We start from the raw sequence: 17,922 nt of genomic DNA, 5'->3' as shown, positions 1-17,922 counted from the left end.
ACTTTGTTGATATATATCACCGATCACTTCACGTGCACCTCCGCCAATGTAATCTATTGCATAACTTGCACTTATTGCAAAAAGATATACATCGGCGAAACAGGCAGAAGACTAGGTGACCGATTCCGAGAACACCTTCGAGACGTGGAAAGGAATGACAAGGACACATCGAAACCAGTCGCTAGACATTTTAATTTATCCAATCATTCTAAGCAACATATGGCAATCCGCGGTCTTTCCTTGCACTTAGGTGGCACGGAAAGCCGTAAAAATCTTGAACAAAAGCTCATCTTTCAAACCGGCAGTCTAAATCCCACAGGGATCAATGAACGCTTTTCATTCCACTAATTTATTCATGTTTTTCTCGTTGCCATGCACCCACCAATAACGTAGCTCCATTTTCTGCCTTTAAAAGCACACACACAACCCACAATTCCTCTATTCGCGCCGACGAAGGGCTAACGCTCGAAACGTCAGCTTTTGTAATCATTACGGTGGCCAATTTACCATTTCAACTTTGTTGATATATCCAAGGTATCTGAACAGTCTTGGTAGCGTTAATGAAGTCTTCAGTGGATTGTAGTTTATGTCTGGATTTGTCGGTTAGCGGTTGTAGTATTGTCGTCAGGTACTTGGATAGTTGGTATGTGGGAGAGCCACAGAAAGAAACAATAGGTCGCACCGGGAAACCAGGTTTGTGTAGTTTCGGCAAACCGTAGAGTTTCGGTGGCTGTGGTACCGAGCACCTCAGTCGATAGTACCGTTGGGTGTCAAAGGCGTTCGTTTTCTTGAGTGTCAGTAGTTTACTGTTGAGTTTACGTTGAAGGGCAGGAGTTGGGTCACGTTTGAGTTCTTCGTAGGTTCGTTTATCGTTAACTAGTGCGTCCATTTTGTCGTGATAGTCAGTTTTGTACATAACAACAGTAACTCGTCCTTTGTCGGCTGGTAGGATGACTATGTTCTCGTCGTTTCTCAGTCGTTTCAGTGCGCGTTGTTCGTCTTTAGTCAAGTTGCTGTCATGTAGTGACGTTGATTGTATAGTGGAGGCAATTCTGCTATATAGTAGAGGCAATTCATCCATTTTTTTTATAAGATCAATTGTTCCGACTGCCAAGCCTCCTACATCGGTGAGACTGGCAGAAACCTCACAACAAGACTGACTGAACACAGACGACAACTACACGACCAACTGAAACAACTGATACCAACTGACTTACTTGACACCGTTACGACAATTGCCGACAAACGAGCCAACAAGACGAATGAACGCGCCCGCACTGGACATCAACAAAAATTGACACGACTGCTACGAGACAAAGAAGAGAGACGAAGCAAACCGGACGACAACTGGGTAAGTAACATTTCTTCTCGTTCCTTAGACAAGACTGAAACTCGGGTACTATCATACGGACTAAAACACTCAGTAAGACCTAAACGCATACCGACTGAGGCTATTGTATCTAGTGTTGAGGCGGCCCTGTCTCGGCAACGAGAACTATCTGAGCCGACCAAGGATAACATCAGAAGCAGAATTGCCTCCAATCATTTACCGAATTAATTAAGTGTAGTTTATATTAAGCTAAAACTGTCTTTAACATAATTCCAGAAACTTTCAACGAAATGAAGAACCTTAAAGAACTCCTATGATCAGATCAACTGTGGCGCAGAGTCCTTTAATGTCTCAAGCTTATTAGAGGAAAACTGCAAATAGTTTCGTTCGAGGGAAATTTAGAAGCAATTTCTGGGACGCACCCGACAGTCATCGTCTTTGTTAACCACTTACGTTTTTTATGTTTTTAGTACGGCTGATTCAACTTTTAACTTTCAATTTTCTTCACCTAGTTTTTCTTGACAACGGGATCTTTTATTCGACACAATACAAAACAGAAACGATTGCTCAGTTTACGCAATTAGCCGGGTAGATACAATGCGTATCAGCATTGGAAGACAGCCGTCTTCCTTACCTTTCACACATCCATACAGTTCCACTCTCATTGATATCTTATGGTTCCACTTCAGTGGTAGGAAACGTATGTACCTTGCTGTGATTGGTGGGTTTAGGTCGTGATAAACAACACTGTTCTTGTCTGTGTTTCCATTAAACTCCTACATCAAGATAAATATGAAATATGAATGGTGCTCGTTTTGTTTTAAAATGTACTTTACGTGCTTGCGTTGTATACATAAGAACTTGCTAACTACTATCTATAAAATAACATACTGCAATGATTTCACGAGTAAACCGATTCGATTTGACTCGGGAAATTCATCCCATACCACGGTACGGTAAAATTAAGACGAACTTTTTCTAAAAATATCAATCTGAGATTAATCAAAAGCTGGATAGATGAGAGTTATACCCGGGCAAAGAAAATGGTAAAAAGTATGAAACTTTACGATCGTTTTATACATTGCAACAAATCGAGCAATGAAGCTCTGACTGCAAGGAGCGGTGCTTATCCTAACAAAAAGTACTGCTTGTCCTAACAATTTTGACTTTGCGACGCACAATAAGCAGCTCACGTTTCAAAATATTCTACCACCTCGGATCTGTTTTACCTTAACTGGGGTTTCTCCTTGTTCCCTGTAGTACTGAAATCTCACTCCATAATTGCTGTATTGTAGCTTGTACATCTCCACCCAGTAACTTTTCTGATGGGATCCTTGTGTTGCTACTAGTGTTACTTTAGTGTGTTGAGCTCTAAGATCTAGCTGGAGCCACGGATTTGAATCAGTCCTATCAGCTATCCAAGTCTCCCCAGCGCCATGTAATCTTGTGTTTTTTACGGTCTTCCCTTTATGGGATGAGACACTTATCTGCTCGTGTTTGATTGCACCACTTTCGATACCAAGTGTTTCTTGACAACGCAAATCTATTTCAAAACAAAAAGAAACTTTAAACTACCAATTTAAAATAGCAAAGTGTTGCAACTACTTATTATCCTGCTCACTGCTCACATGCAATTAGTAGATATGTCGCATTACTTCCACAGCCATGTTTACCAGTCAAACACTCGTCTATATCTGGAAAAAGAAAGTGATGAACATCATAGATAGTTGGCTCCTTTGAGAAGATTTAAAAAGCTTTTCATTACGTTATATCTTTTCTTGATAATGGGGTCATGTCTGAATTTTGGCGTAAAAATTCGTACTTAGTTTCATTGACATTTACTTCAATAAAAAGAAACTGAGAAACTACAAGTGGCCTAGAGGTTGACCGAAGACATAAGGAAAAAATGTATCGAAAAGATGGGGGAAAAAGGTCATGAACCCGCATCCAGTACCCCTTTTCTTAATGACATAGCTTATGCTAACCGTGATCATTTTCACCGTAAACCTTAAAAGACAAAAGCTCCCAGCTATGATATTCTGTGACTATTAAAACTGTTGAGGTTCTAGCGATTGTTTGACACTCATCCCTTTCAAATAAGTCTGCCCAATCACCGGAACGAATTTCAACTTGGGGGAGGAGAGTGTGGAACTCGTCACTTATATTCAATGTTTCTGCCCTAATAAAAGTATGAGATTCCTTACCCTCATCACAATCATGGCCTTCAAATCCAGATCCATCAACACACAAACACTGATAATCTCTGTCTGTAAACCCAGCTTGGCATGTTGCGTTATTCTTGCAGGGATTTTCCGCGCAAGCATTCTTAAGGAGAAAAGGAAGAGAGAAACTTAAAATGGTATTTCGGCAGGCATGACAGGTTCCTCGCGTCTGTTCATTTATTCCCGTCGCAAGCAGGGAATTTTAAAGGAAAGGAGAAGTGGGTGAATCCTTTGGTCTCGTATCAAAGCTTTCCCGTGGTACAGAATTAGAATTGCCTAGTGGTTATTACCTTGTCAGTATGTAACTTAACGTACTACTACGTGGAGTGGAGTAATATATAAATACAAATACAAATACAAATAAATACAAAGCTTTCCTGGACAAGGACGGGAGTATTACTTATAGCTCTTAGAATTAATCCTCACCTCAGCTCCGCGGTAAACATAACTTTTGTTTTTCACTAGGTCTCCATCGTGTTCAATGGTTGCATTATTCAGTTCACACTTGTGTTTTTCAGGCGCTTGCAATTGTTTTATCGTATGAAAGTTATAACTGACGCAGTTAGGTTCCAGGTAGCATTGTAGCATGCAGATATCCTCGTCAGCAACGTCAACAGTTCGAACCGTGTGATTCTCCAGTCGGTACTCAGGTTTAGGAAAACTGGTAAACTTCAAATTGCGGCAATTACCTAGAGAAAAATTGTGTTAAGTTAGAAAGCTGCTAACAAGCATTTCTACTGACAAGCACTTCTACTTAAATTGGGACTGTACAGCAGTGTTAGTACTGTATGAGTCTCGCTTTGGTTTGGCTTTTGGCTTTTGGCTTTACGTTAAACACCAGTAGAGTTATTTTTATTTATATTCTGAATGATCATAGCAAAGTTTAACTTCTTTTTGATGCGATCAGCTATTGTGATCGATCGACTCAGTGATCCACGCCGAAGTCTATAAACTACTCGTGTTGGTATGTAGAGTGATTCGTGTTTATCACGTACGTAATAATGGTCGTCTCGTCCAAGCTTGTTTAGTTCGTTAAAAACGATTACGTTTTCGCGGAACTTTTTGTTTGGTCTCACCTCAAAACTCATTTCATGAAAAGCGTGTGTTGTTATGTAGCGTGACTTCAGATTTGAACTATACTGCGTATTATGAATGAAAAGTGAAAGTTTTTATTAACTCTTTTAATACCTATTCAGGTGCTGGGTTTTTATCTCTAAAAATGTATTAAAAGTTTACTTCCACAGTGTGGATCACCAGGAAACGAAACGCTGAAATGTATGCTCTAGCATGCACATTATAAGACTGAGCGTAATTGAGTATAATAGGAACAACAAATCCTAAAATGTCACATTTTGGTCAAGTGAAAAGGAAATACGATACAAGGAACTGTGACCAATGATGCGACTGCTTTCCAGAGTCTGATTTCAAACTAGCAAGTGATAGCAAATCTTGGAAAACTATGAAGGAAAGTAGAAAGCCTTGTGCTATAGTGCTATAGGAAGAATGTTCGAAAAGCTTCTTTTTCTTTATTTATTCTGGACATACCACAAGGGTGAAGTCGGCATTTTCATATTATCCTCTTTAAAAGCGTGTTTTCGAAAATTTGCGTTTTCGATGGACAGCTGTATTATCCAGATTTGTGCTGATGGTAGGCTATACTGTAAGAATAAGTTTGTTTTTTTCAAATTTACCCCACTAAGTGAAAGCGCGGACTCAAAATTAGGTGTTGAATTTGATTCAGCTTGAGGCCGCAAAATTTTCCTGTCAGTCAAAACGGGATGTCTGCATCACTGTTAAAGATGAATTCCTTTTCAAAACTATGTCCGCTGTAGTGAACACGTCCATGAATTTCTATCACACAGAATCTTTTCCTATATTCGAAAAATGCTGTCCAACATCTTTATTTACATCAAAGTCAAATAAAGTTGATATCTTTTTGAGACCAAGAAAATTTACTGACATCACTGTTCATCATGAAATTTCCGATCTTCGGAGTTCGCAATACTGATGCCGCCGGACATTCATTGTGGTTCTGTCCTCGTGTACCGGTTCACAAGAGCCGATACAAAAGACCAAATAATACACGACAGCTAACCAATGACCGGCTAAACAAAGAAAGAACGATGGTAATTCCCTTGTGAACCGGTACACCAGGACAGAACCTTCATTGTTTTATGAAATAACTCATAGATCTTAAAAATCCGTCCACAGTTCACAATGAAACCTGTGTTCAACGACAAAAAGACTCCGCTCTGTTTCGATATACGCGTCAGATCGTGCAAAACAAAGTCGTGTTTGTCATCTTTGTTCTCGCGCTTGAAGAAGTTGAAAACCTGATTCTATAGTTTTTGAAAATAAAATATCATAAGGAAATCCACAGATCGACGGCCACCAATCTCCGTTTTGATCAAACAGGACTGCGTAAAAAAATTTTTAACAATTTTTATCCTTGAAACCACCTGTTTAGCTTGAAAAGCCCTTTTTAGGAAGTAACAGTGATAAGATGATGCATGTGAGATCTACCAAAAGCCGAGTTTCAATACAAATAACATGTTTAAGCCCAAAGGTAAAAGCTCTGCTGCTTTCTCTTTTCTCTTGAATTTTTTCCACAAAACGTTATTTTTAAAAAACTATATTACCTGACTTAAAAGTTTCGCTTCATTTGATCCAGCCGAACTGTTTTAGTTGAGTTCACTAAGACTTCCCACTTGTTTTAAAATTCGTAGATCTGCCAGTGGCCGCTTATCCATTGCGCGGAATCGAAAAGTCGAGAACGTTTATGGACAGCATTACAGAGACGTATTTAAATGTTCTGAGTTAAACTGTCCCTTTCGGCTAATACAAGAAGCATGTTCTCTTAAAATTTTATTCTGAACTTATAAAATGCGTACGTTGTATATACTATGCCTGTCCAGGGCCAAAACTATTTGGTTGAAATAACTTCAATTTCTTTTATACTTCTTAAAGAAGCCTGTGCGAATATTTCAAGACTTAGTTATGCTAATAAGGATAATAAAAATGGAACATAATGACTTGGTAAACTTTTGAAAAGTACTCAGACATGAGTTAGGACATAACTGTAGGAAAATCTCACCTTGTCCTTCTGGTATTAAGGAAGCCAAAACGGCGAGAACGAAGCAGTAGAATACAAAGAGCATGTTTCCTAGAAAATGCCCGCTGTACTTCAGGCGAACAATTACGGCGAGTTTTTCAACCTTATGCCGGAGAAATATCAGACAAATTGAGACAGCTGAAGTTTAATATGCGTTCAAATACACAACCTTCTCTGTTTAATTATGGGGTTGTCAGTGGTTGCCACAAATGAATAAGTTTCTCTGGGATGTAGTTGGTTGGTGAAATTCGATTATACTTAATGCATATCGGTGACCTTCAATTTGAATTTTAGGGAAAGTTGTCCTTTATGTGTTAATCTATTCTGGCTTAATTATCTCTGTAGGGGTGCAATGTATGGCGATAAGTTACTTGAAAATGTTTTAACAAATGTTTCTACGCTCTCCTTATCTACCCAAACTTGACCGCAAAATAAAGACGACCAAACTATCATAACTAAACACGTAGAACTTTCATACAAAATCCTGAAGTAACACAGAAATTCTTCAGGCGGTAGAAACTTGTTTGAAAGGATCATTGGTCTTTCGGTTCTATATAGTTCCTAGCATATCCCGTATATCCCTGACAGCATTATTTTTGAAAATAAAACATCTCAAGGAACTCAACGAATCGACGGTGAACAATCTCCGTTTTAATCAAACAGGATTGCATGAAATTTTTTGAACAAAAATTTTCTTGAAAACCACCTGTTTAGATTGAGAAGCCCCGGCTCTTTAGGAAGTAACAATGATTGGATTTATGTATGTATGTATGTATGTGATTCAAGCTTAGTTTCTTTTCTCCAGAGGCAAAGTTTCAATCCACAAAGTCCTCAGATTTTACCAACAGCCTAGTATTAATACAAATAACACGTTTAAGCCCAAAGTTAAAGGCACTGGTGCTTTTCCTTTTCTCTATATTTTTTCTCTTCAGGTAGGGTTTGAAAATTAAAAATTTTTCACAAAACGTTAGTTCGCTTGTAGTGACGATACAAAGGACCTCCAGTGATAATTTCGCTATCACTTGGTATCGAAAATTTAAAAACGTGCATGGACAGCGTTGTAGAGACGTGATTAATCATTCTACCGTATACTCTCTTTTGGCTACTCCAAAAATCATGTTCTCCATATTCTTCATCTTGTTGCTCGTAAATAATTTGTTGTAAAATGAATTCGGCAAATGTTGAACGTACTGTAAAATTTGAATAAAGGCTGATAGTTTCGAAAGAAACTGTTTGGGGCTGCGTCGGTGGGGGTAACGAAATAATTTGGATATATCAACAAAGTTGAAATGGTAAATTGGCCACCGTAAGTGGCCAATTTACCATTTTAACTTTGTAAAATTTGAAGGTTATTTCATACCATCCAAAGGAGAAAACTATTTGTCATGATTGAGGTAATTTGTTATAGCTAGCAACACTGGAAGTTTGTGTGAATATTTCAAGGCTTTGTTATGTTAATAAGGATAATAACAATCTATAATAATAAATTTTTAAATAGTACTCAGACTTGAACCAGGACATAATTATAGGAAAATCTCACTTTTTCTTCTGCAGGTATCAGAGAAGCCAAAACGGCGGGAACGAAGCAGTAGAATGCAAAGAGCATGTTCCCAGAAAATGCCCGTTATAATTTTCTCGAGTCAGGCAATTTGAGCTAGCTGAAGTTTAATCTGCGCTCAAATACACCTCATTCTTTCTTTATTTATAAGGTTGTCAAGGGTCATTTCTTATGACTCTTTCCCCTTGTTATGTTGAGTTGGAGAACCCAATGCAGCCGTTCTTAGCGTTCAGCGCGCTAAAAGTTGCTTGTATTTTCGATCAAAGTGTGAGGAAATATGCTTCGTAATGTTAGATTGTAGTTGTACCTTTTTATTCAGCGGTCGCCACATGTACCTGTTCAGACACACAAGGTACTCGAGTACCATACCGTAAAAACGACATTTGGTAAATTCTCGCTTGTGCAACTTGAAGTTTGTTTGAATCTTTTCTTCTTTGGAAGCTTTGCTAACATGGTTTGTGTATAGAGATTACTCCGCGTTTACGATTTTTATTTACGAATTGAGCAGTATAAGCCCTCAAGGATTTCATGGTAATTCAAACTCCTAAGTTTACAAGGCCAACCAAGGGGAAATATACATTAAATTTTAATTTTACAGGTATTTGTATAGTTTCTCTTTACGGTTTCTGGAAGCTTAACCGTCAACCGTCCTTTCGATCTTCGGTTAACCATTGGTGCTACAATTACTTTTATATTTATCTATTATTCCAAAAAAAAAATTAAAATTAGCCTGACCAACATTTCTCTACAAGTGGTTAAATGAGTGCGAATAAAATTTGAACGTTCCCTCTTACTTTTTCTAACGCTTTTTTTGAAAATCTGCTATCCGAGTTTGCATGCCGACCTAAGCAGGAGTAAAAAAACATCACCATGCTTTGAAAAATTTATCTACAGTCACAAAGACACGCGGGAGGTTGCAAGACCTGTCAAGGAGTTACAAACAAATCCCGATGTTTTGCTAGATTTGACTAAACTCACAAAGACATACAGGAAGTTGCAAGCCCTGTGCAAGAGTCACATACAAATTCCGATGGTTTTCTAAATATGACTAAACTCACAAAGACCTCCGGAAGGTTGCAAGACTTGGAGAGGCACCATTACGCAAATAAAATGTTTTGATCATCATCTTGTCGTAGTTCACCTCCACATCTCCCATGCATACTTTACTCTTATTTCATCAATTTTCCCTTCAGCCTTTCACATTTTTTAAAATAAACTTAGAAGCAAAATAACTTGGAAAGTGTTAAACTTGTATGCTACGCATGTAAAACATGCGTAGCGTACAAGTTATCATTGATTTCCCGTCAGCAAATCAATGATAAGTCATTAGCAAACCGCGTAAGCTATCAAGATATTCGCAAGAATATCGTCTAAATTAATGGCGATGTACCTGAACACGAGTGTCCATCGCCAGTGTATCCCTCTCTGCAAGTACAGTGATAGGAACCCACGGTGTGTTGGTACAGTATCCATTGACATCACAAGCATTGTTTCCACTGATGCATTTATCTTGATCTGGTTAGTTCAAGAGAAAGGAAGAAGTCATGATTTCATAAATGTTAATAAAGCAGAGAAATAGCCTTACACAGTACTAAATTGACAATCACTGCCATAAAACAAGAATTAATTGTCTCCCAGCAAAATAGACCGTGTTTACCAGCAATATTGGAAAAATAATTTTTTTTTCAAATTCTTGTATAAACTCATAGTGTATAAACCCATAGTGTCTTAGTGGTCGATTCCAATGACATTTATTTGCCGTCAGTTGAATTGAATTCTCTTCGTATTCTTTAAGCGAAAGATGAGCTAATAGACAGCATTACCATATTAGCTTCTGTGTGATTAATTCGAGCGACGTTCTGTCAAGTTTGCGAATATCTTCTCGATTTAAATAGTTTCAAAAAGTCAAACTCATGACCTACTTTCTTCGGGTAATGTCGAAAACGCATTGCACAAGAATTGATCACAAAAAAGAAACTTGTGGAGCTGGCAGTTGTGCACTGAATAAAGAGTCCGGCTGTTTTCAGCCCTTTCAGGTTGTGGCGTTGTTAAGGTTAATAACTTCAAAAGCATCGCTTTTTTAGGTTTGCAATGGCATTTCTTCAAGACAGAAAATTAAGTATTGGATCGCTTGGCGTTAAATTAATATATTATCACAAATGATTCAAACTCCCCTAAAACAGAACAACAGAGTTCTATATAGTTAAAGTTTGGAATTTGCAAAAAGTCCGTCGCATGAAGCAGCTTCAATTCCAGTTTTCGATCGTACTCTTCTTAAAAGTTTTATCGATCCTTAGGGCGCCAAATTTGTCGAGGTGGCATATTTCGTCAATGACGTGTATTCTTTTAAGTGTTGCTTCCGTAGTAGTCTGATAAACGGAGTGTGAGTGTGTTACCTGTGAAGGGGTCTAACTCGCTTGTCTTCACTAGTCGGTACCTGGACGTAATCTAAACATCTTTAAGGTGAAACAACATTTGACTAGTCGATTTTCACATTTTAAACATTGCTTCGACAACGCCTTTTGTGAAAGTTGAAATAATCTGCTCATATAATTTTCTGGGCTCCGGTCTGTCCTAAATTGAGGACATGTTTTTCCTAAATAAATAAATTTCCAGCTGTTTTTTTTTTAATAACCTCGAGCATTTTTCTCAATCAGACATTTTTCGTAATAATAACTGGCCACAAGATTGCCTTTTGTTATGAAAACTTATGTGGAAAGAAAAAAAGAAGCTAATTAATTCCCCCTGCGACTCATACGCTTTTTTTTTAAAACTAATGCACCCAACCAACGACTGAATAACAAAATAGAGTAGAAGGTAATTACCCCTATAAGGTGTTTTTTGGCAATGTGAATTCAATCCTACTGTCAGGGCTCGATTGAAGATCACGTTGGTGAAGAACCCTTACTAAGTGGTTAGAAAGCAAACCACTTATGTGGCAAGTTAGAGGTGGTTTGCAACCAATCTCTAGAGACACAGGTAACAATGGTGAAAAGAACAAATGCTGGTGGACGAACAAGTGGAGCTAAAGAGATATCTATTTTTTACGTCCACCAACGTGGCGGCAATGACGTAACGTGCAAACCACCTACACATGACAGTTTTTAATAACTGGCATGTGATCTCTTCAGTGGTGCCAAATCAAAACTACTGATCGCATGAGACTTGCTGCCATCAACGTCAGGTAGAGGTCCATTGGTCCCATGAGAATTTAACATTTTATTGCGAAACTTTAGAAAGGCTGTGTCAGGCAAAGCCATTTCAACAAGCCTTTCGGCGTTTTTTTCAAATACAAAGGTCTACCAATAGTCGTCTTGTCCATTGTGCGGCATGGAAAAGTCGAAAATGTTCATGGACATCATTGCAGAGACAGAAAACTTGCAGAGACAGAAAACTTGCATAGAGAGCATCGTAGACGTGCCTATTTTTTGTAAACTTTCATTTAGGCTACCCCAAAATTATAACCGTTTCTAATCTCATTACTGCGAAAAAATTGGTTGCAAACTGAATGCATGAACTTCCTGAATTAGCTTCTTGCGATCCACTAACCCGCTGAAAAAATTTGAATACAGAAGCTTGTACATGAATATATGTGAACTGACAATTAAGAAAAAGAGGCCTATTTTCTTTTTTCTTTGCAAACTTCAGTATCCGCTAAACCATGATGAAGGAGTTACTTACTCTTCTGCAAGTTAGCTGAGAGGTCATCATTTTGAAATTTCTGTGTAATTTCCCTGCCAGGCGGTAACCCTGAAAGGTTACAAACGAAGCAGACAGGCCTTCCATTAAAAATTATCTTGAAAGGAAGGTTTAAATTCATTCGCATCATATTTGTACAATACGTTTACAAATGTTTCCTCTTTCTAGTTCAGTTTTTTTCATGTACGCGCTGATTATGGAGGGTCTCAATGGGATGATGGCTTTTACAGCTAATGGTTAACGTTTTGACCATTTTACGTTTAACGCCGTTTTTTTCTGCTACGGTTAACAGAACTATTAAAAATTGATTTTAATTATGTTTAAAATGTACGACTCAACCGTGTACTCAACCGTGTAGTTAATCTACTTGCCAAAGAAAAGGCAAATTAACTAATCGCGAATATTGTATGGTAAATCTACTATCTTGATCACTGAAAAAAGGACAGTTGGATTAGGGCAATGAAAGGAGTCACTTGATAAATGAATAACTCTACCTTAGGCAACTTGACACGCCGGTAAGCGGGAAAGCAAAAGGCAGTTCTACCGATGGTGTTCACAGGGCTTGTGCGACTCCTGCCATTCGCTAGCTCTTTTAAATCTTCTGCCCTCAAAGTTAAGCTCTTATTAGGATCTCTCTTAATGACTTTCCTTTGCGATGTGATACTAAGGGTTAGTTTTAGGATGTCCTATCTCATCCGTATGTTCTTGAGGTTTGGAAAAGCCGGATGAGCTTGTGTTACAGGAGGCAATATTTTTCTTCTTTCCGCGTGCTATTTTCTTTTTTTTTTTGTAACATTTCTCTCCCGCAGAAGATAACTGCAGATATGTTCCTCAATGTAAAGTCTTGCATGGCACTTGCAAGTAAATGAATCACAGCGTAAGTTATGTCCCTATTAACAGAAAGTACCGCAGCATTACTTTCTTTTAGATACACCAGTAATAAAATGTTCTTAAATTCTATAGATTTCATGACTCTAAATGGTGCTCTGATTGAGCTTATTTAAAATCATGATTAGTTATGATTCTAGATCGTGTATCGTAATTAGTAATTGATAGTTAATCGTTGTAGACCTCTGTCTTCGAGAAGCCTCCTTCGAGGAAAGTCGATAAAGTATGTATTGATTTATATGTATTTAGGTTCAAGTAGTTACCACCAAAGATATATCAGTTAGGCCCGTTTCAAACGTCGAACTTTACATGTGCCGAACCTACTAATTAGGTTCGGCACATGTAAAGTTCGACGTTTGAATCAATTAGGATCGACGCTTTTGTATTAGGGTCGACTCTGCCGTTCTATTCGACTGAGCTTGTCGAATAGAACGGCAAAAGATCGACTTCGATTCATACGTCGATCTTCACAGGTGCCGATCTTAATGCATACATTATAAATATATTAAATTTGTAATTTTTTCCCCACAATCCCACTAGCTTTTAGGTAGTTGCCATGCGCATAAGATTACATTCGATGTGAAATGGGGTTGACAGGCCTACACGACTTCTCAGCCCGTGTTTAGAATAGCCTATTCAAAGTTTTGCCCTCATGAGTATGTCTTTGAGCGACCGTCCTCTTTTGTAAGACACGAGGGGCAGTCTTTTGTATATTTCGCTCAGTAGTGGTTGTATTTCTATTAAATGCCAGTTTCTCATGAGAATTTGCTTTAGGTTTGGCACTGATGGTTGCTATTGTGTAACAAAAGGCAAGATTCGTTGGTTCATCTTCTGTTTCTATTGAAGAGCTAGTTTCTTGTTTTTGAAATTCACCTCTGAGAGGGTTGTGTTAATGAGGTCCTCTGGGTAGCCTCTCTTCAGCAAATGCGCTTTGAAATTTGCGATTTTCTCCTCGAATATTGTTTGAGAGGAGTTTGTTCTGAGAAGTCTAAGGGCCTCCCCTTTTATGAAGCCTTTTTTAACTCCTTGAGGGTGACAGGAACTATAATGTGTATAATGAAATGTCTCAGTTTGTTTAAAAGGAGTACGCACATCAAGGACTGCGTCTTTTTCGAATCGTTCGCTTTGTAGATGTAGGTGTCCAAGAATGTTGTTTCCTTATCGGAAATTTCAGCCGTAAATTTTATTGTTGGATGATGATGGTTAGCTCAATTGGTAGGGCGCCGGAATGTTGTGCGGGAGGTCGAGGGTTCAAGCCCCGGCAGGACCAACACTCAGCGTCTTAAAATAATTGAGAAGAATTTGCTGCCTTTCTATAACGTCAAGAAATGGTTAGATATTCTAGTCTTCTCGGATAGGGACGAATGAATGGAGGTCCCATCTCCTGCAAGGTTGGGGTAAGAGACGTTAATTTCCCACGCACGAGGTTACTGTGTGATGGATGTCCTCCACTGGGGTGGTTTGGGTGGGTTTATTAGAGGGCCATGTGTTAGAAAACTCTTTACTGGGTTAATCATGTATCTGCCCTCTCGAAACAAAGAATATTGTATTGTAAAGAACATTGTATTGTATTATATTGACCGAGAAATCCGAAATGTTTTCTTGAATCTTGCCTCCGAATAGTTGTTCCGAGCATTCTCCCACCATTCAGCGCTTCTCCTCAACCGACGACAGGAGCGAGACACAGGAGTGATGTTGTTTCGTTGTGATGAAATAAACAACACAGCAAGAAAACAAGCATTTAAAACTCTCCTCCTCTGAGCAACTAGGTGGTTTAACGCCATTTGCATGTTAAGGCGCCTTCTTCTTCCTTCACGGATGGCATTAGCGATGAGAAATTCTTCCGAGTTATTTCCCGCGCGGTTTTCCGAAAACTCCGCCATGTTGAATCCTCTTGGGTTCATATCAGTAACCGCTGACCGTAACGGTTTTATTTTGTTGTTGCGCCATTTTCGATGAGCCTCGTCTTTCGCGACAGGCAGCTTAAAAATTCCTATTCCCTTCGATCGTCTGCACGATCCGAAGCCAAGGACGGAGCAGTTGACCCTTGGCATCACTTACGAATCCTCTTAAGATAATATTTCAGTTAGATTATTTTTAGATCATCCGTAAAAAAAGAATAAACTGGAAGCACTTTGTGCAGCTTCGCGGTCACGTGACATGCCATGAACCAACACAAAGAGTTCCATCGTTTGAAGTTCGCCGGCTTTCATAACCAGTTCCCTCTATTAACTCTGGTTCAACTGACGTCTGAATCAACTGTCGAACTTAATTATTTGGGTTGACCCAAATAGGTATTAGGTTCGGCACATGCAGAGTTCGACGTTTGAACCGGGCCTTAGAGGCTCATTGTAGGTTTTAGGCTGAATATTTCCTAATAAAGAGTTCATTATTCCTCTCTATTGATAGGTCACAAGTAAATTCTAAAATGTTTCTAGAATACTTGATCTTGAGTACTTTAATGATTCCTCAATCTTCCTGCCCATAACACATATTTTATAATCATGCAGCCAACATTGAGCTGCTTATCGTTGTATTTTCAGAACTATGAACAGGTTGGAAAAAGGAAAAAGAGAAAAACTAGAAGAACTGAAGCGAATTTTAACAAATGTCTATTTGAGTTGTTTAAATATTACTCAATAATTTCAAGATATAAACAAAGTTGAAATGGTAAATAACAGGCAGCCCAGGCTCACTACTGGAAAAGCGGACGTGACTCTTACCGTGTTGCGCAACGTTTTATATTTAGAGACGTTTGTATGGGATGTTATCGGTTTGCCTTAAAAGAGAGAAAAAAATCTCTTGTTTTGAAATAAAATGGGCTTAGCTTATTGCCTTGTTGTTTTCTCTGTTGATTCCTAGCGTCTCAGGCCATTTTGAAGCGTTTTCGGCGAGTCAGCGCTATGTTGGTGTTCAACTGCTAAAAGGCCGGAAACCTATTTTAAAAGTGTCCGTCGCCCGAAGCGAATAATTCCGCCAAAAAATTACCACCAGTCTCGATTCCTCCAGAAAATCAAAGCAGAGATGTTGCAGTTCCATTTCCATTCACTCGATTCCCAATTCCTTCCACAGATCTTTCACTAGCGAGGCTTTTATCTCCAGATCGACAAACAAACCAGTTAGCTCCCCTGGTCCCCTCGAGAGGTTTTGACAAGAAACCAGTGGTGTAGCCATGGGTACACAAAAACCAATGGTGTAGCCATGGGTACCAAAATGGGACCTAGCTATGCCAATCTTTTTGTAGGTTTTGTCGAACACTAATACAACGGCTCCAAACCTGAACTCTACGGTCGCTACATCGACGACTGCATCGGCGCCACTTCCTCTACCAGAGAGGAGCTGACTCAATTCATAACCGCAGTCAATTCTTTTCACCCGGCTCTGAAAGAGACATCAAACTTTCAATTGAAGGCAACGGTTTATGCACTAGTGTGTTTAACAAACCTACAGACTCGCATAATTACTTGTTGTATTCGTCTTCGCATCCATCTCACGTTAAGAGCTCCATTCCTTTTTCTCAGTTTCTAAGACTTCGTCGTTTATGTAGTGATGACTCTGATTTCCACCACAAATCAGAGTCAATGTGCCAGTTATTCGATAAACGTGGTTACCCTGATTCTGTCGTTCAAGCGGGTTACCACCGCGTCCTTTCATTCACAACACTGAGAAAATATTGGGACCCAAACGATCCATTAAGATCACCGATCACTTCACGTGCACCTCCGTCAGTGTAATCTATTGCATAACTTGCACTTACTGCAAAAAGATTTACATCGGCGAAACAGGCAGAAGACTAGGTGATCGATTCCGAGAACACCTTCGCGACGTGGAGAGGAATGACAAGGACACATCGAAACCAGTCGCTAGACATTTTAACTTACCTAATCATTCCAAGCAACATATGGCAATCTGCGGTCTTTCCCAGTTACACTTAGGTAACACGGAAACCCGTAAACTCTTGAACAAAAGCTCATCTTTCAAACCGGCAGTCTAAATCCCACAGGTATCAACGAATGCTTTTCATTCCACTACTTTATTCGTGTTTTTCTCGTTGCCATGTTCCCGCCAATCTCGTAGCTCCATTTCCTGCCTTTCAAAGTACATACAACCCACAATTTCTCTATTCGCTCGGACGAAGGGCTAACGCTCGAAACGTCAGCTTTTATAATCGTGATTGTGGCCAATTTACCCTTTCAACTTTGTTGATTTATTGAAATTATTTCGTTACCCCCACCGACGCAGCCCCAAACAGTTTCTTTAGAAACTATCAGCCTTTATTCATAAATATTACTCAGTTTTAATAGACCGGCCCAGCTTGTCTATTAAAGTGGGGCGTAACGATTATTGTTCCACAGAAATATGTTTGTATTTGTTATTTGCTTTTGTTAGAAAAAACTTTTCTTAGATCCTGAAAAAAGTTTTTAAAGACTTTTGTTTAGTCAGGAAAATATTTCAACAGGGAGTCTATTTCGATTAGACCCTGCATGAAATAAATTACAGACATTATGAAAATGCTTGAATGATCAAAACTACATGTTCAAAGCCTGAATACGTTTCAAATTTGATAAGTTGTATTTTGAGGAACAAGCAGACTTATTCTATTGACTGAAATTTCATAAGACCAAGAACTCCAAACAATTCTGTCTTGTATTTTAAATTTCAAAGTTCAGCTAAGAAAATCTCTATAAAGATTTCCACTCTCTCACGAAAACGAGTCAGTCCTTTAGCCGGTAAAAAAAGGAATGTAAATTGATTCAATTTTGTGAATTTGCCTCCATCAGGACAGAAAGTATCCATAAAATATTTTAACGCTTTTCTCAATAATTGGTCTGTCCGGCGATAGAAATGAATAATTTTATGGAGATTACTTAAAAAAAAAACAGACTTTAGCGAACCGTTGTTATTAAAAAGATTGTCTCATTATGGGTAAGAAGCTGAAGTAGGTGGAAATAATTCACTGTTGGGGATCGAGCTTTAGCATAGATGCAAACGCCGACTACAAGTATTGTATAATAAACTGCAAAACGCTTATTTTGGCATAGTTAACCAAATGTTACAGCGAGCATGAGGTTCTTAATAACTACGAATGAAAATAATAACAACGTCTGGCTTT

The 17,922-nt window shown here is 38.7% G+C and overlaps 1 protein-coding gene across 1 annotated transcript; it reads right to left on the bottom strand.

Annotated features, from left to right (window-relative positions):
- Positions 1 to 1,810: 1,810 nt before the first annotated feature.
- LOC148721320 (retinoschisin-like) lies at positions 1,811 to 6,710 on the bottom strand. The gene is made up of 5 exons (XM_088736131.1): positions 6,647 to 6,710; positions 3,979 to 4,241; positions 3,535 to 3,655; positions 2,560 to 2,873; positions 1,811 to 2,106 (listed from the first exon to the last, which is right to left on the bottom strand). The coding sequence occupies exons 1-5, from the start codon at positions 6,708 to 6,710 to the stop codon at positions 1,903 to 1,905; spliced, it is 966 nt and encodes a 321-aa protein (XP_088592257.1). The 3' UTR covers positions 1,811 to 1,902.
- Positions 6,711 to 17,922: the final 11,212 nt, after the last annotated feature.

The sequence above is a fragment of the Stylophora pistillata genome, chromosome 10 (assembly GCF_964205215.1).
Source record: "Stylophora pistillata chromosome 10, jaStyPist1.2, whole genome shotgun sequence".
Taxonomy (NCBI): Eukaryota; Metazoa; Cnidaria; class Anthozoa; order Scleractinia; family Pocilloporidae; genus Stylophora; species Stylophora pistillata.
This window is presented reverse-complemented; position numbering and strand designations above follow the sequence as displayed.

Bases quoted from the DNA above. Each gene is read 5' to 3' on its own strand.
- LOC148721320 (XM_088736131.1), bottom strand. From the start codon at position 6,710: ATGCTCTTTGTATTCTACTGCTTCGTTCTCGCCGTTTTGGCTTCCTTA. The intron at 2,874-3,534 runs GTAAGGAATCTC...GTTTTGAAATAG, and splicing joins AGGCCATGATTGTGATGAGG to ATTTGCGTTGTCAAGAAACA. The intron at 2,107-2,559 runs GTAAAACAGATC...ATCTTGATGTAG, and splicing joins AAGGAGAAACCCCAGTTAAG to GAGTTTAATGGAAACACAGA.